Source organism: Oncorhynchus kisutch, linkage group LG22 (assembly GCF_002021735.2).
Source record: "Oncorhynchus kisutch isolate 150728-3 linkage group LG22, Okis_V2, whole genome shotgun sequence".
Classification (NCBI taxonomy): Eukaryota; Metazoa; Chordata; class Actinopteri; order Salmoniformes; family Salmonidae; genus Oncorhynchus; species Oncorhynchus kisutch.
The window spans coordinates 18,724,390-18,750,720 of NC_034195.2; the positions used below are offsets into that span (position 1 = coordinate 18,724,390).

General features: G+C 43.2%; 2 protein-coding genes across 6 annotated transcripts in view; one reads left to right on the top strand and one right to left on the bottom strand.

Annotated features, from left to right (window-relative positions):
• Positions 1–2,728, top strand: part of tubgcp6 (tubulin gamma complex component 6) — a 32,755-nt gene extending 30,027 nt beyond the window's left edge. For 3 of the 5 annotated variants that reach the window (XM_031801260.1, XM_020455990.2, XM_020455986.2), the window contains one exon: positions 1,001–1,504. In XM_031801260.1, coding sequence (XP_031657120.1) covers positions 1,001–1,092 — 92 coding nt within the window. In that variant the 3' untranslated portion in view covers positions 1,093–1,504. Of the gene's footprint in view, positions 1–1,000; positions 1,505–2,606 lie in introns of those variants that run through there. The other 2 variants (XM_020455987.2, XM_020455991.2) reach the window with 2 other exon arrangements.
• On the bottom strand, positions 1,477–24,630 carry appl2 (adaptor protein, phosphotyrosine interaction, PH domain and leucine zipper containing 2). Its single transcript, XM_020456643.2, has 20 exons — positions 24,510–24,630; positions 18,619–18,717; positions 18,375–18,434; positions 14,057–14,128; positions 13,105–13,192; positions 12,930–12,971; positions 12,779–12,837; positions 12,063–12,209; positions 11,613–11,848; positions 10,562–10,750; positions 10,410–10,452; positions 10,149–10,205; positions 6,725–6,819; positions 6,438–6,572; positions 6,278–6,330; positions 6,012–6,186; positions 5,883–5,919; positions 5,459–5,614; positions 5,301–5,348; positions 1,477–5,197 (listed from the first exon to the last, which is right to left on the bottom strand). Exons 1-20 carry the CDS (start codon positions 24,561–24,563, stop codon positions 5,066–5,068), a joined length of 1,977 nt encoding a protein of 658 aa, XP_020312232.1. The 5' UTR covers positions 24,564–24,630; the 3' UTR covers positions 1,477–5,065.
• Positions 24,631–26,331: the final 1,701 nt, after the last annotated feature.

A 26,331-nucleotide genomic window follows, 5' to 3' on the forward strand; every position in this document is an offset into this window, starting at 1 on the left:
TGTAAAGCATATTTTGAAAATCTGAGATGACAGGGTGATTAACCAAAGGCTAAGCTGTGTTCCAATATATTTCACTTGTGATTTTCATGAATAGGAATATTTTCTAGGAAGATGTATGTCCGTTGCGTTATGCTAATTAGTGTCAGATGATGATAACGGTCCCGTTCACGGGCTGGGCGTCACTACAGGTTAATAATGAGCTTGGAGGGTACTATGGTGTTAAAGGCTGAGCTAGAGTCAATGAACAGCATTCTTACGTAGGTATTCCTCTTGACCAGATGGGATAGGGCGGTGTGATGGCTATTGCATCGTCTGTGGACCTATTGGGGCGGTAAGCAAATTGAAGTGGGTCTAGGGTGTCAGGTAAGGAAGAGGTGATATGATCCTTAACTATCCTCTCAAAGCACTTGCTACGGGACGATTAGTCATTTCAATTACCTTTGCTTTCTTGGGTACAGGAACAATGGTGGCGATCTTGAAGTGGGGACATCAGACTAGGATAGGGAGAGATTGAATATGTCCGTAAACACAACAGCCAGCTGGTCTGTGCATGCTCTGAGGACACTCCTAGGGATGCCGTCCTAAGTCTTGCATCTGACACAGAGAACAAGAGCCCGCAGTCCTCAGGAACGGGCCGCGTCGGTGGCACTGTCATCCTCCACGCGGGCAAAGGTGTTTAGCTTGTCTGGGAACAAGACGTCGGTGTCCCCCTTTGTAATCCGTGATTGTCTGGAGTCCCTGCCACATACGTCTTGTGTCTGAGCCGTTGAATTGCGACTCCACTTTGTCTCTGTACTGATGTGTTGCCTGTTTGATTGGCTAACGGAGGGCATAACTGCACCGTTTTGTATTCAACTATATTCCCAGTCACCCTGCTGTGGTTAAATGCAGATGGTTCGCAACTCCATGTTTAGTCCCATTTTGTCTTACAACCCCTCTCTGAAAAGTGTCATGTCAGTTAGTCCAATGGCTAGAATCTCTCTCTGTGGTGTCTTTTCAGTGGTGACCAAGCTGGTGAACCGAGGATATCAGCCTCACCTGGAGGACTTCCTGCTCCGCATCAACTTCAACAACTACTACAAAGACTCCTGAACGTACGTGTGTAGAACACTGTGTGCCTGTGTTGTAGATAATCAGAGTAGCCTCTAAACTAATGATTTGTTGAATATTATGTATATTTGTGGCATGAATAATATACCGTATTAAAGAAACTATATGCGTTGTATTTACATTTTAAATGTACCTTGACGACCTGTTTTGACAGCTTCAATGTGCCGGACCATACAGTATTATGCCTCCTGTCCACAATGGTGTCTATCAAAGTCAGTGATAACAACCTTATATAACATGCTGAATGTAACAACGCTAGCTAAAGCTCAGGTGCCTCTCCTCTGCCCACCCCATTCCTAAGCCCTGTGTGTCAATTAAAGAAATGCTTCATTTTGTGATGTAAAAACAAAACACTTAAAGGAGTAATAAAATGTCACTTGTATTTATTAAAAGATAACATGTTAACATTTTTGGAAAACTATAGGTCAAACAATGAATGTAAAGTTGTGGGGGGGAGCACTGTCATATACAACCAAAGGTCATTTGCAAAAGAGAGCATTGAACTTGATTCAGATCGCTTGTATATACCTTCCCTGACTGTGCATTTTACTTAAAGCAGAAGGAACACAAGGATGTTTGAGCAATATGAAGGGCAGACACTAAGGAGGATTACAGAAGATTGATCCTCTCTAGGGTTGAATCGTAACTTCCATTTAAGTCAAATTTTCACTTAGTCTCCCATTGACATGAATAAAAAAAACTTAAGTGGAAGTAAGGATTCGCCCCTCAACTATCTCCTTCATGTTTTAAGGAGTAAACAATGCAGGAATGCAAAACCGTCTGTCTAGACACAGCCATTTAAAACAGAATGTCACGAGAGCCCTTGAGGGAAAAGGAGGGAATGGAGTTCGGCCTGATAATGACAGACTAAGAATAACACACAGTATAAGCTGTTTTAAAGCTGCCAACTCAGCATGCAAGTAAACACCTTGGTCAACACTGAATGACCTTTCGGTCCACGCAGAGTCAAGCTTTGACCAATTGTCATTATTATTCCACAATAATAATAAAAACATCTCCCATTCAGAAATGGCGCATACATGACGTTTAGTTGAAATAAACTCAGCACAAAAAAGAAACGTCCCTTTTTCAGGACCCTGTCTTTCAAAGAATTCGTAAAAATCTAAATAACTTCATTGTAAAGAGTAAACAGTGTTTCCCATGCTTGTTCAATGAACCATAAACAATTAATGAACATGCACCCGTGGAACGGTCGTTAAGACACTAACAGCTTACAGACGGTAGGCAATTAAAGTCACAGTTATGAAAACTTAGGACACTAAAAGAGGCCTTTCTGCTGACTCTGAAAAACACCAGAAGAAAGATGCACAGGGTCCCTGCTTATCTGCGTGAATGTGCTTTAGGCATGGGGACTGCAGATGTGGCCAGGGCAATAAATTGCGATGTCTTACTATGAGATGCCTGTCATAGCAGGCAATCTCAACGCTGTGTGTTTCAGGGAAGACCTCCTCACTCATGTGGTACCCTTCCTGCAGGCTCATCCTGACATGACCCTCCAGCATGACAATGCCATCAGCCATACTGCTCGTTCTGTGCACGATTTCCTGCAAGACAGGAATGTCAGTGTTCTGCCACGGCTAACGACGAGCCCGGATCTCAATCCCATTGAGCACATCTGGGACCTGTTGGAACGGAGGTTGAGGGCTAGGGCCATTCCCCCCAGAAATGTCTGGGGATCTTGCAGTTGCCTTGATGGAAGAACTGGCACATCTGATGCAGTCCATGAGGAGATGCACTGCAGTACTTAATGCAGCTGGTGGCCACACCAGATACTGACTGTTACTTTTGATTTTGATCTCCCCCCTTTGTTCAGGGACACATTATTCCATTTGTTAGTCACATGTCTGTGGAACTTGTTCAGTTTGTCTGTTGAATCTTTATGTTCATACAAATATTTACACATGTTAAGTTTGCTGAAAATAAACAGTTGACAGGGAGGTTTTTTTTTTTTGCTGAGTTTACAAGCCCTTAAGGTTCAATTCAATCAGATCCGCTTTAGCCGACATCCACATAGCAGTTGTTTTTGGTGTCGCCTGTTAGAGCTGTCAAATTCATAAGTGGCTCCTGGCAGTGGACATTGCCACTGGCTGCACGCAGTCTAATTTAATAAATCACACACAGCCTTGTTTATTAGGCTGATTAGAAATCCACATTATTTAGTTTAATGATTTTCAATTTGGGTGTAATTATTTCTTTATAGCCTACACTTTCTTGTTCTAAATCGAGTGGGGCGGGTGTGGCTTTGTGACAATGGCCGGATTCGTCAATGTTGAGCCGCAGGGCACAGGTCTATGGCCCGTGACGTAAACGGGCAAAAGCAGTGAGGGAGAGTCCTTCTCAAATCAAACAGTAATCTGCACCACTATCATGTTATCAACAGCATGGGTGCGTGGTAGGGCAGAAACATACATCCCTTTTCCATAAAATGTTTGAATTTTCAAACTCGTTGTTTTCTTTTGCAGGTGAAAACACACAATCCTACTCATTACTCCACGTGCTTAATTATGTCACTTTTGTTTTGAGCCAACTTCGCCGTCGGCTTTGAATGGCGCACCTGGCTCATGCCCTGGCGGTGAAAAACAAGCCTACACAGGTGCCCGGGTCGAGATGAATCAAGCAAGAGCATCTGCTCACCGATTCAACGGAGCTAACGCAGTTCCCCCTCCAAAACATCCGCTATGGAGCGGTCTGCCATCGCTTGATCCGATTGAATCTAGGCCTTAGTCTTGTTTAGCATTTCTCTATTGGTGAATGGTAGACATTCTGCTTACTTGCAATTGGTTAATGGAACAAGTCAGGAGATATTCTGTATCTGAATCTGATTCAGTACCAAAGGCAGACAGTCTAGACACCTTCCCACTGGAAGCACGTCATAAAATAATTCATGCGTTTTATCACTCATATTATACTGATTCAGAAAATAACAGACCTCTATGCAATCTTCAATGTTTGACATATGTCATATTTACTTTGCAAATGCTGTTAAAAAAATAATTGACAAATATTTTCACAGACCAAGTACCATCCGAAGCCCGACTAGTAAGTAAATAAAGCTCCAAGCAGATTCTATAGGTAGTGGTTTATAAAATACAAAATAGCATTAAGGAAATGGACGAGACAATGTTCACCCTATCATCTTACTGTATGGCAGTATGGTTTCTGCATTTTGGTTTCTGCCCTACCATGACTCATTCATACTCCCAGACAGGCTTCTATGCCACCATGCCCACTGTTTGAAGACACATATGGTTGGAGCATTAACACGTTCTTCATTCTTTAATCGCTGCCTCCCAGACAACAAGGAATGGGAGTTTAGCGTGACATGGTACGCCAAAATTCTGACTATACAGTACCTTCCCCCGTCCTTCATTGTGATTAAAACCTTACTTCATAAATGTTGCCGGATAATGTCTGAAGTCGGTGCATTCTGCCTGGGACATCAAGCCTTTGATTAAATAGAAACCTTGGAAGTGCAATATGGTCTCGTAGGAATGAAAGATGTACAGTATAAATGTCATATGAAGTGCTGCTGACAAGACCTACATGTAAGTCATCATAGCCAGCCATCTACACAATATTATACTGCAGCATTATTAACACAAAAGTACCACTAAACTCAAAGCTAGGAAATGTAAACCTATTCATGCTGGAGAAAGGGATTTAAACTGACAGGATGGCTGAGGATATTAATTCCACCAGGGAAAATAAAGGGATAAAATAGTCAACCTAAACATTGTCCATTTTGTATAAGAAACTGTACATCACTTCAGTGGTCATGAGTGAGAGACGCCATATAAACCCAGGAGGGTTTTCCTGGTCAACATGTACCAGACTAGAGCAAGGGGGAAGGGCTCATGAGAACATCGCAACACCACGTGAGGAGGCGTTTTGTGGGAGGACCTCTGACTCTCTCCCCTGGTACTATGAGGCATGGCTAGGCCTCAGACTCCTCCTCATCCGGTGCTCCTCCGTTAGCCGTGTCACCAGTCTCACTGTCCAGCAGGAGGAACTTGCCATCGTTGGTCAGAGGCATGTTTTTCATCAGCTGAGCTAGAGCCTCCGGGTCCTACACACACACACACACACACACACACAGAGAGAGAGAGAGATTCAGATGCATAGAAATACTAAACATAGGGTTATTCAAAAATGTAGATTTTAAAACAAACCTTCTTTGCTTCTATAATATCCTTCCCCAAACTTATAGTGTAACATATCTGTGAAAAAAGATATGACACGAATTACACTGAGACTGACTCACGGCAAGTAAACGACATGTAAACCCACATATTGAATGCAGCACATGAATGTGTTTTATGATACCTACCTTCTCTCCCTCCGTGTTGCTCTCGAAGACAAATGCACTAAAGGAGGGCTCTCCCTCCTCGGTCCCTTCGCTCCAGTCTCGCCCCTCAACCACGAAGCCCATCAGCCTGCCGTTCTCCTGGTGGGCCGCAAACTGGGTCACCTCCTGTAGCTGGAACTTGGGGGGGGGAATTCATTCATACTGAATACCTACTGCCATCACCAGGAATGAAGCACTAGGTAACAGACAATACAGATTACTATTAGAGTCAGTGGAGGCTGCTGAGGGGAGGACGGCTCATAATAATGGCTGGAACGGCATCATGTGTTTAATACCATTACACTGATTCCACTCGTGCCATTACCACGTTCCCGTCCTCCCCAATTAAGGTGCCACCAACCTACAGTGATCAGCGTCAACTAAGTAAGATTTCCATGGAACTTACACTGATTCTTGTGACTTGTGTCCGGGGGTCAATCAACCTGTCGTAAAGAAAACACAATTTCTCAACATAGTGGCAATGTTAAGCTCCCTAGGCACTTTCATGGGCCTCCTGTCTGCCCTGTGTTTGTACCTGAGACAGCTGCTGGTGACCATGAGATGGGACTCTGTGGTTCTGAAGATGTTGTGGATGGCTCGAGCCGCCAGCACCTGTCTCATGGCCTCATAGATCACTTCCTGGGTTTGTCCCGAACGCACCGCCATGGAGCCCAGGAACCGCACCGCAAACACCTGCTGCAGCAGAGAGTCTGCAGACACGCACGAGGAGACATAGAGGATCATGGGATATGTAGTGCACAAGAGTATGGCACCAATAAACTGGACTGGAGACACTCCTACCATCGCTTTCAGGGGAGCAGTCGTCATCTGTTTCTCCAAATGGGTTTGTACGCCTGTCAAGGAGGAAACGCACACTATTCAACCTGGTAGAGCTATTATTAGACAAATCAGCAAACAGGAAATGGTTCTGACACACCAGCCCCTGTGGTGTTGGTTTTACCTCCCTCCGACCCTGTTCTGGTCCTGGAACTCCGAGGCAGGCAGCATGATGTCAAACTGGATGGGTGTCCCTGGAACTATAAGGTCCTCTGCTTCTGGAGCACTGCTAGAGGACGGCACCCCACCTGGCTTAGCCCTGCAGAGAGGGAGGGAGAGGACGCAGAGTGAGTGACAAAGAGATACAAAAAACAAGTGTGATGAGGACACGATTAGCATTCCTGAAATAACACATGACGACACTTTATTTTCCAGGAAAAGCAAGGTGTTTCCTCTGCATGAGAGGCTAACCTGTCTGGGTTGGGCGAGCCCTCCCCTCTCCTCTCAAAGCTGGTGATGGGCGTGACCGCCTGGATGGCTGTCTGGTTCAGTCTGATGGCCACTGCCTAAAGAAGGGAACAAGGTGCAGCTTCTGTCATTACACTGTAATAATGATAACAGTCCTAACATGCTCTGTGAGAAACACATGATGCCACAAAAGGGCGTAGTTTGGCTAATTCTATTGAAAACATAGGTTGAGGCAGGCACAGCAGACGTCCGTGATCAAATACACTGACTGTACAAAACATTAAGAACACCTGCTCCTTCCATGACAGACTGACCAGGTAAAAGCTATGATCCCTTATTGATGTCACTTGTTAAATCCACTTCAATCAGTGTAGATGAAGGGGAGGAGACAGGTTAAAGAAGGATTTTTAAGCTTTGAGACTTAGTGTGTGCCATTCAGAGGGTGAATGGGAAAGACAAAAGACTGAAGTGCCTTAGAACGAGGTATGGTATTATGTGCCAGGCGCACTGGTTTGTGTCAAGAACTGCAACGCCGTTGGGTTTTTCCCGTGTGTATCAAGAAGGGTCCACCACCCAAAGGACATCTAGTCAAATTGACACAACTGTAGGAAGCATTGTAGTTAACATGGGCCAGCATCCCTGTGGAACGCTTTCAACACCTTGTAGGGTCCATTCCAACTCAGAATTAAATGTTGAGATAATGCCAAGAGTGTGCAAAGCTATCATCAAGGCAAAGGGTGGCTACTTTCAAGAATCTCAAATATAAAATAAACCCTTTTTTGGTTACTACATGATTCTACAGGTGTTATTTCATAGATTTGATGTCTGCACTATTATTCTACAATGTAGAAAATAGTCCAAATAAAGAAAACCCTTGAATGAGTAGGTGTGTCCAAACGTTTGACTGGTACTGTATATCAGACATAATACATAACAAGCTATGTACACCATATAGGCCTATCAAAAGTATCAATTGGAAGCAGTACTTGACCTTACACTGACCCACCAGTTGTTTGCATCATACTTCCTAGTCTGATTTGTGCCAGATTCCAAACGTAATAAGAAGCCAACAAATTACAGAGGGGCACTAGGGAGTCATGAGGGCAGAGAGGAAGCAACAGAACAGACGATGCATTTGTTAATGTATACAAATTATGGGAAAGCACACATCTAAGCGCGCAGAACCCGCTGGTGAACGCACACGTAAGCATATATACACACACCGTATAGATAGGTCGTCTGTGTTGCTATGTGCAGGGGGAATGGGTGGAAGTTCAACTGGGTGGAAGTAGCAGCCTCTGAGAATGTGGACTCCTCAGGGTCATTAGATAAGACTAGGTCTGTGTCATAAAACACTAAATCACAGTTCAGACATTTCTCATGGGAGCAACAGTATCATCTCTAAAACAATCAGGAAATGTGCTAAACACAAGACCAGACCAGACCGGACTCTGGAGCTGGAAACATCCTGTCGCATTGCCCTGTTGCTACTCAGAATGGGCTTGGTTTAAAAACAAAAGGGTGTGTCTTTGCCTTACCACAACATGCAAATAGATGTAAGATCATCATTTGAGAGTTTGCTACAGAAGGACAATAATCCTGCAGTATCAGGAAATGTGAATTATGTAGATTATAAATCATGGACATTTGTGTAGGGGTTGGTACATTTTTCGAAAGGGAAAATCAAATCTGAAATGTCAAAGTGGAGATTACAAACTTCAGAAGGCTTTTTAAAGGTTCTCCTGCGACAGGGTGATCAAATTAAGATTGATTATTCATCACAACTGCTTTTAAGTGCTAGGAAAAATGACTGATTTACCACTCTATTTTAGTTGATAAGTATCGTCAACTAACCAGCTGGTGCTAGAGGTGGTATATAATATGTACAGTCGAGGCCAAAAGTTGAGAATGACAGAAATATAAATTTTCAAAGTCTGCTGCCTCAGTTTATATGATGGCAATTTGCATATACTCCAGAATGTTATGAAGAGTGATCAGATGAATTGCAATTCATTGCAAAGTCTTTCTTTGCCATGCAAATGAACTGAATTCCACTGCATTTCAGCTCTGCCACAAAAGGACCAGCTGACATCATGTCAATGATTCTCTCATTAACACAGGTGTGAGTGTTGATGAGGACAAGGCTGGAGATCACTCTGTCAAGCTGATTGAGTTCAAATAACAGACTGGAAGCTTCAAAAGGAGGGTGGTGCTTTGAATCATTGTTCTTCCTCTGTCAATCATGGTTAACTGCAAGGAAACACGTGCTGCCATCATTGCTTTGCACAAAAAGGACTTCACAGGCAAGGATATTTCTGCCAGTAAGATTGCACCTAAATCAACCATTTATCGGATCATCAAGAACTTCAAGGAGAGTGGTTCAATTGTTGTGAAGAAGGCTTCAGGGCGCCAAAGAAAGTCCAGCAAGCACAAGGACCGTCTCCTAAAGTTGATTCAGATGCGGGATCGGGTTACCACCAGTACAGAGCTTGCTAAGAATTGGCAGCAGGCAGGTATGAGTGGATCTCCACGCACAGTGAGGTGAATACTTTTGGAGGAATGCCTGGTGTCAAGAAGGGCAGCAAAGAAGCCATTTCTCTCCAGGAAAAACATCAAGAACAGACTGATATTCTGCAAAAGGTACAGGGATTGGACTGCTGAGGACTGGGGTCATTTTCTCTGATGAATCCCCTTTCCGATTGTTTGGGGCAACCGGAAAAAAGCTTGTCCGGAGAAGACAAGGTGAGCACTACCATCAGTCCTGTGTCATGCCAACAGTAAAGCATCCTGAGACCATTCATGTGTGGGGTTGCTTCTCAGCCAAGGGAGTGGGCTCATTCACAATTTTGCCTAAGAACACAGCCATGAATAAAGAATGGTACCAACACATCCTCCGAGAGCAACTTCTCCCAACCATCCAGGAACAGTTTGGTGACAAACAATGCCTTATCCAGCATGATGGAGCACCTTGCCATAAGGCAAAAGTGATAACTAAGTGGCTCGGGGAACAAAACATCTATATTTTGGGCCAATGGCCCGGAAACTCCCCAGACCTTAATCCCATTGAGAACTTGTGGTCAATCCTTAAGAGGCGTGTGGGCAAACGAAATCCCACAAAATCTGACAAACTAAGCATTGATTATGCAAGAATGGGCTGCCATCATGTGTCCCAGAAGTTAATTGACAGCATGCCAGGGCAGATTGCAGAGGTCTTGAAAAAGAAGGGTCAACACCTCAAAAATGGACTCTTTGCATCAACGTCATGTAATTGTCAATAAAAGCCTTTGACACTTATGAAATGCTTGTAATTATACTTCAGTATTCCATAGTAACATCTGAGAAAAATATCTAAAGACACTGAAGCAGCAAACTTTGAAAATGTATATTTGTGTCATTCTCAAAACTTTTGGCCACGACTGTAATTTACCTCAGGGTTGTCTGTCAGGTAGATTTGTCGGGAAATGTTGTTCAAAGTGCAAATCCACTGGGGAGAAGAAACAGAAGTTAGTATTAGGCGTCCATCTCTCAACAAACATCAGAGATTTCAAATAGTTCCTCTAATGCAGCTTGTGACAAGCAGGCCAGAAAAACAAACATGAATGAATGTGTAGCAATGGCTTTTAACACATGGATGAAAGAAGCCTAGAAAACAAACTGATACAAAAGATTTGACTGATATGATACATACTTCCTCATATTCCTTTTTGCTCTCTGCCTGTAGAATCATTGACCTGCAACATCACAAGAACAAAATTAAAGCACATTGTTTTGTAGGACAATACAACTTATTCTCACAACTCTGTGTTGGTCTTGGGGAGGTTCAGTGAAGGTTTAGCGTACGTTTTACCGGAGGGGGAGGTGATCTGAAAACAGTAGCGTCTGTCTTCGCACTCTACGGCCATGACGGAGCTGTTATCCAGGTCCAGCACCATACCCCCTGCCACAGCCCCTCGCGGCTGGCACATGAGGTTCCCTCCCTGGGTAAAGAAGTAAAGGCGGTCCCAGGTGGTTGTCACCAGGCCCGTCTTACTGTGAAGGAAAGCAGTGTACACCATAGCAAAAACTTTTGAAAACGAGAACAAGCATTACAGGCAGTCCCTCCTGCCGTTTGGCCTGTTTGCTTCCGTTTTGTTCCTAGTGAATACGACCCAGGTCACAGATTTGGAGCAGCTGCCGTCTCAATGACTCAGTGAATGGACCTAAAATTGGAAATCTACAGCAAAAGCACTCAGAAAGTGTTGAGAAGTCAAATCAAGAAACTTCTCTACAATTATGTATGGATGACACGGATGTGTCATTAAATAAAATTGCTTTCTGCAGAACCTTTTATTTTGTGCTGCAGACAGTTGTCAAAGTCTGGCAAAGTATATGAGGAAAAGACTGCATCTGACAGCTCTGGCATTTTAATTTAATTTGACATTTAATAATTTAACAGACGCTCTTATCCAGAGCGATTACAGGAGCAATTAGGGTTAAGTGCATTGCTCAAGGGCACATCGACAGATTTGTCACCTAGTCGGCTCGGGAATTTGAATCAGCGATCTTTCGGTTCTAGTCCCAATGCTCTTAACCGCTAGGCTACCTGCCTCCCTTAACAATGTTGGTTGGGCAATTCTACCTTCTTATATGTAACTAGAATTGTAGCTGACAGCCAGGGCTGACAAACATTGTTTTCTCTGAAGTACAATGAGTGTAACATTGAGACACATTTTTATTGGAGTTTAATGGATTAAAACAGGCGCAACTAAAGTGTCCTTTGATGGGGAATAAAAAGGCCCTGTAGACACCAGACAGACCTGAAACCATCAAACAAGGAGAAGAGACATCAGATACTGGTACACACATTTTAAGAAAACACCCTTGAAAACAATGAAATCAAAGTTATCCTTACTTCCTGATATTGAGGTAGCCTGCCTTCTGTATAAGCGTGCGGTTGACTGGGACGGGGTCACGGTCAGGCATGTACACAGTATCCTCCATGGAGAGCAGCTCTCGCTGGGTCAGACGCATGGCCTCAGCCTCCGAGTCCAACTGAGCCTGGATACTTTGTGTCATGCTAGACACTGACACCAGGAAGCTGTCCATTTTCTTTGAGACTAGATCCATGCCTTTCTTATAGAAATGGATCTGAGAGGGACACAAAGACAGAAGACATCTGTGCATTCATTGCTTCTCCAGTTCTGACTTGCTATTGGACCACAGCAATCTGTGCTATCCTGGTTTATTCACATACTGTAGTTGACTTGCGGTAGGAATAAAGTGTGTTGATTGGTTTAACGACTGGTTTACTACTTGTAGTAGGGGTTTGGGTGTGTGTTTGTATTGGCTATGGTGGTTGTACCTGGGCCTGTGTGTATCCCAGCATGGGCTCCAGCATAGCTACTCTCTTGCGGTACTGCAGGGCATTGAGGGCACAGTAATACTGCATGGAGGCCTGGTGCTGCTTCCTCCTGGAGTAGGCCACCTCCCCCACCAACTCTGCCTTCACCTGCACCACAACGCAGTAGTTCACAAACACACAAGTAATGAATAACCCAAATACCCAGTTAATCAGGGGGAGAGCTAAACAGAGCAACATCACCTCAACTGAAGTATGTCATGACCTCTCAAATATTATGAGGCAGTTATACAGTAGCACATGTCATCTAATAGTACCAGCTTTACTGACTTTGTTGTCCCCATGGGGGCATTTTGTTGCAGTATCATGTACATGTTTAAAGTGGCATTTAAATACAGTAGAAAACAAATTGACAAAAACATTCATAATAGTTACATAGCAACTAGACTAGCCTGCTGGCCTTACTGGGTCGACAGGAACATTAGCCCGAGCTGTTTAGGAGGGATCTCACACCTGACACAAAGCATTATCTAGTTCTGTTTTTCCTGCAGGGGGGGGGGGGGGGGGTAGTTCAAAGTCTGGGAACAGGGGTGGCTTGGGTCGAAAATGATTTAGTGAGCTTTGCTGAGGGCCATGACCCTTAAAGATCTCATCCAAGGCTACAGACACTTCTAGTGCATTGTTGTACTGTTAGAGGTTTGGCTAGTACACATCACTACCTTCTCATTCTCCTTCTTCTTGGGCAGTCTGCTGTACTTGACCATGGCAGCCTCGTGCTCTGTGAAGGGGAAGGAGTAGACATGAGTCTGACGATCAGCTGCTGTGTTATAACTCAAACAAAATCATATCAAATGAGAAACCCATACATACCATCAGAGGCAATGCCAAATACTTCTCTTAATGTGCTTATCTCTGAGAAGTCAAATAGAGATTCAGTGTCAAAAACCATGACAACGCAAAAAGTCTGAATCAAACACAAGGATATTGTATTCAAAATGTGTGAAAGCAACAGGCTGATAAGCAGGTGTTTGTAAATTGTGTCTACCTGTAAGGTCTTTCTCTCTGAACTGGATCATGGGAAAAATCATTCTGTCAGCCATCTGAGAGGCCAGCTCTGAGTGTAGTGTGTTCAGCTGGGTAGAACAGAGACAGACACACTCAGCCTTACATCAAAACTAAATTACCCAGAGGCACCCTCGGCTCTCGTGTAATCCCTGAAAACAGCAGGGGATGATTGATTGTGGTTCAAAAAGGAGTTCAAAAGCAGTTAATTAAAATGACTGATCAGAATCAGAATGTGGTGATCAATCTCCATCCTGCAATTTGAGAGCCAGCCAAAACACATTTTCTTGGTCTGCAGATGAATTTAATCCTGTAAATTTGTTATTAATATTAAGCATAATACCCTAAATAATCTATCAAGTAAACACTGTTGAAAACCTAAAACCTCTTCAGTTTATTGTGGACTGTGGAACAAAGGTCAGAGCAGGATTAGGTATAACCTGCAGGGAGATGGATGTATGCTCTAGGCCAGAGTTGTTGGGCTAGAAGGGCAAACAATGACTTCATTCTTTGTGGCTGCTCTAATGCCACTCCACCACAGGCTAGCAAGGCCCCCTGCTGCTCAGTCCATCCATCCAAACACTCCCACCACTAGACTACACCTCGAGGCCAGCCAGAGTGATTCTCTATCTGGCTATACCTCCACCCATCTACCCCTCTCATCCTGGCAGCCTGCGCCCCATAGCCTCTACAGAGAATTTATCAAAGCTCCAATGATGAAATGTGTTCATTGTAATGATAAGGGGAAACCGATTATTCAACTCCCAATTTATACAAATGGGAGAGGATATTTTTGGTATATCAAATTTATATAAAATATTATCAAACCTCCATAGATTCCAAGACTGTTAAACCCCCATATACATGCAATACATCCCCTATATGCGCACAAACACAGTAACAATAACACACGCGTACTGATGCATGAGCCTCACCTCCCCCACAGTTCTGGCAAATTGCTGCAGTGTGCTGATCACCTCCTCATCACCTTTACCAAGGGCAAAATTCTGGAGGGAAAAAAAGACAGTGACTTTAGATCTTCTGTTGGCACTCCAATATGTCCATTAAACATCACAAATGGTCCTTTTGTTAGATAAATTCTGTCATTACATCTCCAAAATGTCCATCTATTTGGTGCGTTTGATCCAGAAAAACACCGGTTCCAACTCACACAACATGACTACAAAGTATCTAATATAGTTACCTGATCCAAACATTTCAAACTTTCCTAATCCAACTTGAGGTATTTTTAAAGGTAAATAATCGATACAATTTAAGATGGGATAAACTGTGTACAATACCGGACGAAAACAAAGTGGAGCGAGCTTTCAGGTTATGCGCCCCAACCACAACAGTACACTAGACTCGACCCTCGTTCTGAACAGCCCTACTTCTTAATTTCTCAAAGGTAAAACATCAACCAATTTCTAAAGACTGTTAACATCTAGTGGAAGCGATAGGAATTGCAAGCACCACATAGAAAACCCATTGAAAAGAGAGTGACCTCAAAAAACTGAATTCCTGGATGGTTTGTCCTCGGGGTTTCGCCTGCCAAATAAATTATGTTATACTCACAGACATAATTTTAACAGTTTTAGAAACTTTAGAGTTTTCTATCCAACTCTACCAATTATATGCATATCCTAGCTTCTGGGCCTGAGTAACAGGCAGTTTACTTTGGGCCCGCTTTTCATCCGGACGTGAAAATAGTGCCCCCTTATCCTTAAGAGATTTTAAACATTTAAAGAGCACTTCCTGTAGCACATTCCAAAGAGTAATACACTTGAGACTATTATGTGAAAAATACACAATTCTCAGTGCTGGCATGGAACTCAAACCTTCTATAATGCTACCCTTGCTCGGATTTCATCAACCTTGTTGTCAAGAGACTGGACATTGGCAAGAAGAATGCTAGGGAGTGGTGCACGGTGTGCCCGTCTCCGGAGTCTGACCAGAAGACCGCCTCGTTTCCCTCTCTTTCGGAGTCGTTTTTTTGGGTCGCTGCATAGGATCCGCTCCGTTGTACTGTTTGTAAGGCAGAACACAGGATCCGCGTCGCGAAAAACATATTCTTGGTCGTACTGATGGTGAGTTGACGCTGATCTTATATTCAGTAGTTCTTCTCGACTGTATGTAATGAAACCTAAGATGACCTGGGGTACTAATGTAAGAAATAACACGTAAAAAAACAAAAAAACTGCATAGTTTCCTAGGAACGCGAAGCGAGGCGGCCATCTCTGTCGGCGCCGGAACTCAAATCCTTCTGTTCACCTGATTTAGAATTCCTCACAATCAAATGTAGACCGCATTATCTGCCAAGAGAATTCTCTTCGATTATAATCACAGCCGTATATATCCCACCCCAAGCAGACACATCGATGGCTCTGAACGAACTTTATTTAACTCTCTGCAAACTGGAAACAATTTATCCGGAGGCTGCATTCATTGAAGCTGGGGATTTTAACAAGGCTAATCTGAAAACAAGACTCCCTAAATTTTATCAGCATATCGATTGCACAACCAGGGGTGGAAAGACCTTGGATCATTGTTACTCTATCTTCCGCGACGCATATAAGGCCCTGCCCCGCCCCCCTTTCGGAAAAGCTGACCACGACTCCATTTTGTTGATCCCTGCCTACAGACAGAAACTAAAACAAGAGGCTCCCACGCTGAGGTCTGTCCAACGCTGGTCCGACCAAGCTGACTCCACACTCCAAGACTGCTTCCATCACGTGGACTGGGAGATGTTTCGTATTGCGTCAGATAACAACATTGACGAATACGCTGATTCGGTGTGCGAGTTCATTAGAACGTGCGTTGAAGATGTCGTTCCCATAGCAACGATTAAAACATTCCCTAACCAGAAACCGTGGATTGATGGCAGCATTCGTGTGAAACTGAAAGCGCGAACCACTGCTTTTAATCAGGGCAAGGTGTCTGGTAACATGACCGAATACAAACAGTGCAGCTATTCCCTCCGCAAGGCTATCAAACAAGCTAAGCGCCAGTACAGAGACAAAGTAGAATCTCAATTCAACGGCTCAGACACAAGAGGCATGTGGCAGGGTCTACAGTCAATCACGGACTACAGGAAGAAATCCAGCCCAGTCACGGACCAGGATGTCTTGCTCCCAGGCAGACTAAATAACTTTTTTTGCCCGCTTTGAGGACAATACTGTGCCACTGACACGGCCTGCAACGAAAACATGCGGTCTCTCCTTCACTGCAGCCGAGGTGAGTAAGACATTTAAACGTGTTAACCCTCGCAAGGCTGCAGGCCCAGACGGCATCCCCAGCCGCGCCCTCAGAGCATGCGCAGACCAGCTGGCCGGTGTGTTTACGGACATATTCAATCAATCCCTATACCAGTCTGCTGTTCCCACATGCTTCAAGAGGGCCACCATTGTTCCTGTTCCCAAGAAAGCTAAGGTAACTGAGCTAAACGACTACCGCCCCGTAGCACTCACATCCGTCATCATGAAGTGCTTTGAGAGACTAGTCAAGGACCATATCACCTCCACCCTACCTGACACCCTAGACCCACTCCAATTTGCTTACCGCCCAAATAGGTCCACAGACGATGCAATCTCAACCACACTGCACACTGCCCTAACCCATCTGGATAAGAGGAATACCTATGTGAGAATGCTGTTCATCGACTACAGCTCGGCATTCAACACCATAGTACCCTCCAAGCTCGTCATCAAGCTCGAGACCCTGGGTCTCGACCCCGCCCTGTGCAACTGGGTACTGGACTTCCTGACGGGCCGCCCCCAGGTGGTGAGGGTAGGCAACAACATCTCCACCCCTCTGATCCTCAACACTGGGGCCCCACAAGGGTGCGTTCTGAGCCCTCTCCTGTACTCCCTGTTTACCCACGACTGCGTGGCCACGCACGCCTCCAACTCAATCATCAAGTTTGCGGACGACACAACAGTGGTAGGCTTGATTACCAACAACGACGAGACGGCCTACAGGGAGGAGGTGAGGGCCCTCGGAGTGTGGTGTCAGGAAAATAACCTCACACTCAACGTCAACAAAACTAAGGAGATGATTGTGGACTTCAGGAAACAGCAGAGGGAACACCCCCCTATCCACATCGATGGAACAGTAGTGGAGAGGGTAGCAAGTTTTAAGTTCCTTGGCATACACATCACAGACAAACTGAATTGGTCCACTCACACAGACAGCATCGTGAAGAAGGCGCAGCAGCGCCTCTTCAACCTCAGGAGGCTGAAGAAATTCGGCTTGTCACCAAAAGCACTCACAAACTTCTACAGATGCACAATCGAGAGCATCATGGCGGGGTGTATCACCGCCTGGTATGGCAACTGCACCGCCCTCAACCGTAAGGCTATCCATAGGGTAGTGAGGTCTGCACAACGCATCACCGGGGGCAAACTACCTGCCCTCCAGGACACCTACACCACCTGATGCTACAGGAAGGCCATAAAGATCATCAAGGACATCAACCACCCGAGCCACTGCCTGTTCACCCCGCTGTCATCCAGAAGGCGAGGTCAGTACAGGTGCATCAAAGCTGGGACCGAGAGACTGAAAAACAGCTTCTATCTCAAGGCCATCAGACTGTTAAACAGCCACCACTAACATTGAGTGGCTGCTGCCAACACACTGTCAATGACACTGACTCAACTCCAGCCACTTTAATAATGGGAATTGATGGGAAATTATGTAAATATATCACTAGCCACTTTAAACAATGCTACCTTATATAATGTTACTTACCCTACATTATTCATCTCATATGCATATGTATATACTGTACTCTATATCATCGACTGCATCCTTATGTAATACATGTATCACTAGCCACTTTAACTATGCCACTTTGTTTACATACTCATCTCATATGTTATACTGTACTCGATATCATCTACTGTATCTTGCCTATGCTGCTTTGTACCATCACTCATTCATATATCCTTATGTACATATTCCTTATCCCCTTACACTGTGTATAAGACAGTTTTTTTGGAATTGTTAGTTAGATTACTTGTTCGTTATTACTGCATTGTCGGAACTAGAAGCACAAGCATTTCGCTACACTCGCATTAACATCTGCTAACCATGTGTATGTGACAAATAAAATTTGATTTGATATGCTTATAAATCCAATGGTAGAATGCAGAGTTTTGTGCTTTCTGAAATAACGTTAGGCAGCAGGTTGCATCACAATACACTGCAGTTAAGCGCATGAGTGTTGTCCAATATGCTCAGTAAGAAAATACTTACTTGCTTCTCATATTCCAGTAGCTGACTGGACAGCTGTTCTGTAGCCAATCCCATCTCACTCTGACAAACACAGGAAGTGATGTTATTAGCAGTTTATCCCCTGGATGACCCCTCTTACAGGAAACGAACTATCAGAAACAGCACACATCATGCAAACTAAGCTATAGTATGCTCTCGTAAAAAAAATCTATGACTCTTGAAATTGGATTGAACACAGGCTTTTGTTCGTGCGTGTGTGTGTTACCTGGGCTCCATAAACCCTCTGCATAGACTGAAGCAGCTGGTTGGTGTAGTCTGTGAGTGTTCCCGCATCTTCCTCAAACACACTGAGCAAGGAGCGAGTCTGAAGCAGACAGAGGGACATACTGAAATATATGATCATTGACAGCCAGGCAGACTGAGAATGACAATAGGATCAACAGGCAGACAGGCACTGATATAAGCCTAATTATCGGGCTATGCTTTTAAGACCTTTAGCCTGATTGTTCACCTGTTATAAACCTGTAATTGTTTCAATAAAAAAGGTGTGGTGTGGTAAGGAACAGATCAAAATGTAAAGGGGTGGCCCAAAATAAGGGAGGGTAGCACATTTTTTTCAGGGGCACAGGGGAGGGTTGTGTGTTTTTCTCTGGTTTACTTTCGCTCTTCTGCTCGTATTTTCCCTATAAACAATGGCTATACTTACTTTTGATATTACCCTAATAAAGTTTGTCAATGTTTGTAAAGGTTTGGTATGGTGTGGATATTATTAAGCGTTAGCTACTGCAGGCCTATGACATGAAGGCAGTGCACCCCGGCGCTCCAACTGACTGCGACAGTTGAACTTGATAGTTATCTTGATGCAATATTTTCTGATTGAAAATTACCCTCCTTCTGTATAGGAGAAGCCATGTGACAAAAATAAATGCATGTCTGTGTCATAGCATGGCACCATGCTCTCTCGCTCTGGGGTTAGGCCTAAGCTTCCCCTCCTGTATGTAGGCATGTATGTACAGTCATGGCCAAAAGTTGAGAATGACCCAAATATTAATTTCCACAAAGTTTGCTGCTTCATTGTCTTTAGATATTTTTGTCAGATGTTACTATGGAATACTGAATTATAATTACATGCATTTCCTAAGTGGCAAAGGCTTTTATTGATAATTACATGAAGTTGATGCAAAGAGTCAATATTTGCAGTGATGACCCTTCATTTTCAAGACCTCTGCAATCCGCCCTGGTATGCTGTCAATTAACTTCTGGGCCACATCCTGACTGATGGCAGCCCATTCTTGCATAATCCATGCTTAGAGTTTGTCCGAATTTGTGGAGTTTCCTGACCATTGACCCAAAATATTGATGTTTTGTTCCCCGAGCCACTTAGTTATCACTTTGGCCTTATGGCAAGGTGCTCAATCATGCTGGATAAGGCATTGTTCGTCACCAAACTGTTCCTGGATGGTTGGGAGAAGTTGCTCTCAGAGGATGTGTTGATACCATTCTTTATTCATGGCTGTGTTCTTAGGCCAAATTGTGAGTGAGCCCACTCCCTTGGCTGAGAAGCAACCCCACACATGAATGGTCTCAGGATGCTTTACTGTTGGCAGGACACAGGACTAATGGTAGTGCTCACCTAGTCTTCTCCAGGCAAGCTTTTTTCCTGATGCCCCAAACAATCGGAAAGGGGATTCATCAGAGAAAATGACTTTACCCCAGTCCTCAGCAGTCCAATCCCTGTACCTTTTGCAGAATGTCAGTCTGTCCCTGATGTTTTTCCTGGAGAGAAGTGGCTTCTTTGCTGTTCTTCTTGACACCAGGCCATCCCCCAAAAGTCTTCGCCTCACTGTGCGTGCAGATGCACTCACACCTGCCTGCTGCCATTCCTGAGCAAGCTCTGTACTGGTGGTGCCCCGATCCCGCAGCTGAATCAACTTTAGGAGACGGTCCTGGCGCTTGCTGGACTTTCTAGGGCGCCCTGAAGCCGCCTTCACAACAATTGAACCGCTCTCCTTGAAGTTCTTGATGATCCGATAAATGGTTGATTTAGGTGCAATCTTACTGGCAGCAATATCCTTGCCTGTGAAACCCTTTTTGTGCAAATCAATGATGCCGGCACGTTTCCTTGCAGGTAACCATGGTTGACAGAGGAAGAACAAGGATTCCAAGCACCACCCTCCTTTTGAAGCTTCCAGTCTGTTATTCGAAGTCAATCAGCATGACAGAGTGATCTCCAGCCTTGTCAACACTCACACCTGTGATAACTAGAGAATCACTGACATGATGTCAGCTGGTCCTTTTGTGGCAGGGCTGAAATGCAGTGGAAATGTTTGGGGTTTTTTCAGTTCATTTGCATGGCAAAGAGGGACTTTGCAATTAATTTGATCACTCTTCATAACATTCTGGAGTATATGCAAATTGCCATCATACAAACTGAGGCAGCAGACATTGAAAATGTATATTTCTGTCATTCTCAAAACTTTTGGCCACAACTGTATACATGTACAATACTAGTTTAGACAGTTTAGACACCTACTGATTCAAGGTTCTTTATTTTGAATATTTTCTACATTGTAGAATAATAGTGAAGACAAACTATGAAATAACATTTGGAATCATGCAGTAACCAACAACAAAAAAAATCTAAATATATTTGAGATTTGAGATTTTTCAAATTAGCCACCCTTTGCCTTGACAGCTTTGCACACATTCTCTCAACCAGCTTCATGAGGTAGTCACCTGGAATGCATTTCAATTAACAGGTGTGCCTTGTTAAAAGTACATTTGTGGAATTTATTTCCTTCTTAATGCATTTGAGCCAATTGGTTGTGTTGTGACAAGGTAGGGGTGGTATACAGAAGATAGCCCTATTTGGTAAAATACCATGTCCATATTATGGCAAGAACAGCTCAAATAAGCAAAGAGAAACAACAGTCCATTACTTTAAGACATGAAGGTCAGTCAATGTGGATGTCAAGAATTTAGAAAGTTTCTTCAAGTGCAGTCACAAAAACCACCAAGCGCTATGATGAAACTGGCTCATGAGGACCGCCACAGGAAAGGAAGAGCCAGAGTTACCACTGCTGCAGAGGATATGTTCATTAGTTACCAGTCTCAGAAATTGCAGCCCAAATAAATGCTTCACAGAGTTCAAGTAACAGACACATCTCAACATTAACTGTTCAGAGGAGACTGAGTGAATCAGTCCTTCATGGTTGAATTGCTGCAAAGAAACGACTACAAAAGGACACCAAAAATAATAAAATACTTGCTTGGGACAAGAAACATGAGCAGTGGACATTAGACCGGTGGAAATCTGTCCTTTGGTATGATGAGTCCAAATATGAGATTTTTTGTTCCAACCACTTTGTCTTTGTGAGATGCAGAGTAGGTGAACGGATGATCTCCGCATGTGTGGTTCCCACCGTGAAGCATAGAGGAGGAGGTGTGATGGTGCTCTGTTCATGACACGGTCTGTGATTTATTTAGAATTCAAAGCACACTTAATCAGCATGGCTACCACAGCATTCTGTAGCGATACGCCATCCCATCTGGTTTGCACTTAGTGAGACTATCATTTGTTTTTCAACAGGACAATGACCCAACACACCTCCAGGCTGTATAAGGGATATTTGACCAATACTTTTTTGGTTACTACATGATTCCATGTGTTATTTCATAGTTTTAAATGTCTTCACTATTATTCCACAATGTAGAAAATAGTTTAAAAAATTAAGAAAAACCCTTGAATCAGTAGGTGTGTCTAAACTTTTGACTGGTACTGAATATATTAATATCATACAGTGGACACCTTAGCCTTTGCATGCAATACCCTGATACGTGTATTGCTCAAATTTGACAGCTGAACCGTGAGGTAGACAATTAATGTTATTGGAACCCCCCCCCCCAAAAAAGCTTTAAACCCTGAAATGGCATATCGTTTTTAGAAATATTATTGAATATTCACATGAAAATCTGTCACCAATTGGATGTAAACCTAGCTAAAGACATCCTAAAGACTCTGACAAGTGTGCTAGGCCAGTGTCACTTTGATTATGCCTGCACATCATGGTTCACTAGCAGCCCCAGAGATCTAAAGAATAAGCTACCAGACAAACAAGCTTGTAAGAATTGTACTTAAACTTCCCCCTCATCTGGAGGTAAAGCATTTTTTGGCGTCTATATATAATTCTCTATATATATATATTTATGTAAAACATAGGGACCACAATGGAAATAATTCCCCGACTTTATAGTGAAATCCTGGTCACTTTAAAAAAATATTTGTGTAAAATTGTATTTTTTACACTAACCAATAAAATAAAAATCAATCAATCCAATCAATGCAGAAATGAATGACTGGAAAGAAACCTCTGTTACAAAACACCAAAAACGTGTATGACTATAGGAGATTATCAAAGGCTTGGCTTGACACTGGGTAAGCATACAAGGTAGGGAGGGGTGTATTTTCTGTTTGTTGAGATTGACAGTCTATTTTTTGTGATGTTGAAAACGCAAACGATGATGTTGAAGTGCTCAAAGTCAGTATGCTTTGTTTATGTTGTGTAGTGCATTGGCACAGAAACCTCTTGGAAGATTTGTTGCATATATTATATATAATTATAAATATTTAATCAAAATGTTAAAACTCTGATTTTCCCCTGGCTGATCATTGTCTGCAGCCAACTATGATTGTAAGTGTAATGAAACAAGCAGGGAGAGTGAGCTCGTCTGTGGTGGTTGGTGAACCCTGAACCTTCTGGCTCATAGCCCTGCGTGGCATCGACTGTGCATGCTGAAGCATGCTGAAGCATGCTGAAGATGCAAAGTCGATATCCACGTTTATAGACACAGGGTCGCTACAGTTGTTATTTTTGGTCGTAAACATTATTTTGAGTGTTCGATTTATTGTACAGTACATGGGTAGGGTCATGTGAGTTGGTCTAACCCCTCCACCCAAGTAAATTTCAATCTGTCCCTAAACTGGTATGGATGCAGCAAAGAGGAACACATCCTGATTATATTGTGTATAGGTTCATATTTACACACCATTTTGTAGGTCTATATATTACTATCAGATGCATCTGCATTACATTTTTAAATCGCCACAGTAATGCAATGCAGATGTGCGTCTTGACATGTTCTGTGACTCACTCTAATTGATTCATTGATTTGAAGAGGAAGAACTATGCTGAACTATGCAGAGCTATTCATAAACTCCAGGAATATGTTGATTTAAAAAAAATCTAACTCAGAGGAGCCAGCCATAAACTACATACATAATGAATAATACAAGATAATGTGATTTCATGTATGCTAGATTTCTCTCACACAGCCTATTGTAGCATAAGTGCGAGTGAAGTAGCCTAGGCTAAAGAAATGTAGCCTACATTTGGTTGTGTCTGCAAGTGAACGGTATCAAGAATATTCTTAGCCTAACTGATATTAAGTAGTATTACAGTAAGCTTTATTAAGATAGTGTTATTTAAACAGTAAACTAAACCGATTAACATCTCCACACCACCAAAGCTACTGAGGACAATTAGGTTTAGTCAGTGCCTTAAAAAAATATATTCCATATGTGCAGTCCATTAAGTCCCATGGTTTGGTCGGTTAGCCTATTGATTCTTATACTCAAAAACCCCTCCCACAGCCCGTAAAATAGGCCCGAATCAGGGTATTTTCAGAACCAACAGATATGAACACTTATTTTGTCAAACAAATAATCCATGTCAATCGCACCCCAAAATAGTCCAAAGAAGAGTGTGACTGTCACGATAAACAACTAATCGATGTTTTGACGCAGACTTTATCGACATCCGAACTACTAATTGGGCGATGCGCGACTCATCACGACACTGCTCAAGACTAGACAGGGAAAGCCCTTCTCGAATCTCGAGCAATATGCAAATTAGAGGCGGGATTAGTTCCTGATAACAATTACGACTTGTGACACATTGTATCAACTTTGTATCGGATACATAGCCAATGAGTGGAATAGGCTACATTCCTATAAGAATCAGGCAATTCAAAGCTGTCATTCATCGTCGACTAGAGTACTTTAGCCTACAACAGTGGAGCCGGATTGCCCAATTTGGCATCTCCTACAATACCTTTCCTCTCAAAAACAGCACATAACATTAAATAGTATAGACCTACCTGAGGACTGTCCTGCAAAGCCTCCTCTAAAAGCAATTTATGGACGGCCGGCATCTTGTTCACAGCGAAGAGAACAGGCTTGAATTATTTAGCGAGTGGACTCTCTTTCCCAGAGAGCTTTGTGCGGATGTGGGTGACACATAAATTAGCATTTTGTAGGCGGTCCCTTAGCGAACAGTGAGAGGTCTTTTAGCTAAATTCCATATCTTTCTTGTTTTATTTAACCTTTATTTAACTAGGCAAGTCAGTTTAACCTATTGAATCCCATCAGTCACAATAGTGACCGTAAAAAACGTTTTCAGTTATAAGGCTCTAAAAATGTTACTGAATGATGTATTAATGCATTTCCAGCAAATATTGAAATAATAAAGGGTTTCAATGAAATATGTGCAGTGTCACATGTTTATGGTAGATTGTCACATGACCAGAGCTGTTTACTTCCTGGTTGCGCCATGAGAAGACGATAGCTGCGTCAAAGCTCCCAAACAAAAGGTTAGTAAAGTATGGACAAAAGATTAAGATAGGACAAAGATTTGTTGGTACACATCATCTTTAAGGTGTCTAGTGTTGATATATGCATTTGCAATTACTCAACTTTGTTCAGTGTGGTCATAGAATGTGTAAACATGTTGACCGGTGGAATAACACAGTGCATCTAGGTATACACATACATAGTTCTTGTTCTACCTAATTTTCTACTCTGTTCTTTCTTTTAGTTTCACGTTGAGTAAAGTTCTGGATATGTTGGATCTAGGTGACTGCCCAGACAAGGCATGCAACATTGCAGTTATCCCTCAGAGATTGTGATAGCGGTGGGTCAGATACGGACTATGAGGGGGAGACAGGCCATTTGCCAGCCAGGCTGTTGAATGTGTATGCTGAACCTATGCAAACAGATCATGAGAGGAACAACGTTATCAGTGATGATGACCTACCCCTCACTACCCCGCACTCTCCTCCCTGAGACTGGGTTGGGTCATGGACCTCAAGGTTGCAAGTTCCTTCATGACAACCTCTTCACTTTACTTGCACTCCTCAATGAAATGACAAAAAGAGGATATGGGAGATCTGGAACAATGAGGCAAAATCGTCTGTTTGATGTCCCATTCAAGCCACAGAAAGACTTCATGAAGTTACTCTGGGAACCTCTGAGGTTTTGAGCCAAGGAGACAAGTTGCTGGTCCGTTAGAAAGACAATGACATTGTCACAGTGGCAACAAACATGGAGGAGAAATACAGTGAGACCTCTGTCAAGAGATGGAACAAGGAGCGATGTGCCTTTTGACAAAGTCCTACAACAAAATGCATCAACCGATACAATGAGCACATGGGGGGTGTTGTTCTTCACAACCTACAGGTTTCAAGATACTATATCTCCATCAGTTCTAAGAAGTGGTGGTGGCCCATCTTTGCATGGTCTCTCAACAGTGCACTCGTAAACAGCCATTTATTTTACAGAGATGTTATGGGAGGGACAATCGACCTGCTCACCTTCTCATGGATAGTGGCACAGTCTCTTATGCAAAAGTTTGGCACGAGACCACAGAGCCACGGAAGGAGATCTCTACTGGCTGCCACTGTTGAAGATCAAGCAAGATATGACAAAGCTTCTCATTGGCCAATCAACACGATGCACCGGTTCCAGAGATGTCGTCATTGTGACAAACGCACTACCTATGCATGTGAGAAATGCAAAGCGCCGCTGCACATTGAGTGCTTCAATATATACCACGGACAGTAGAAAAGGCGTTCAGAGCGAATGAAAAAGGGCTGAAAAGGCCAATAAAAAAACAAATGTGAAAAGTCAATAAAGGGTGAGGAG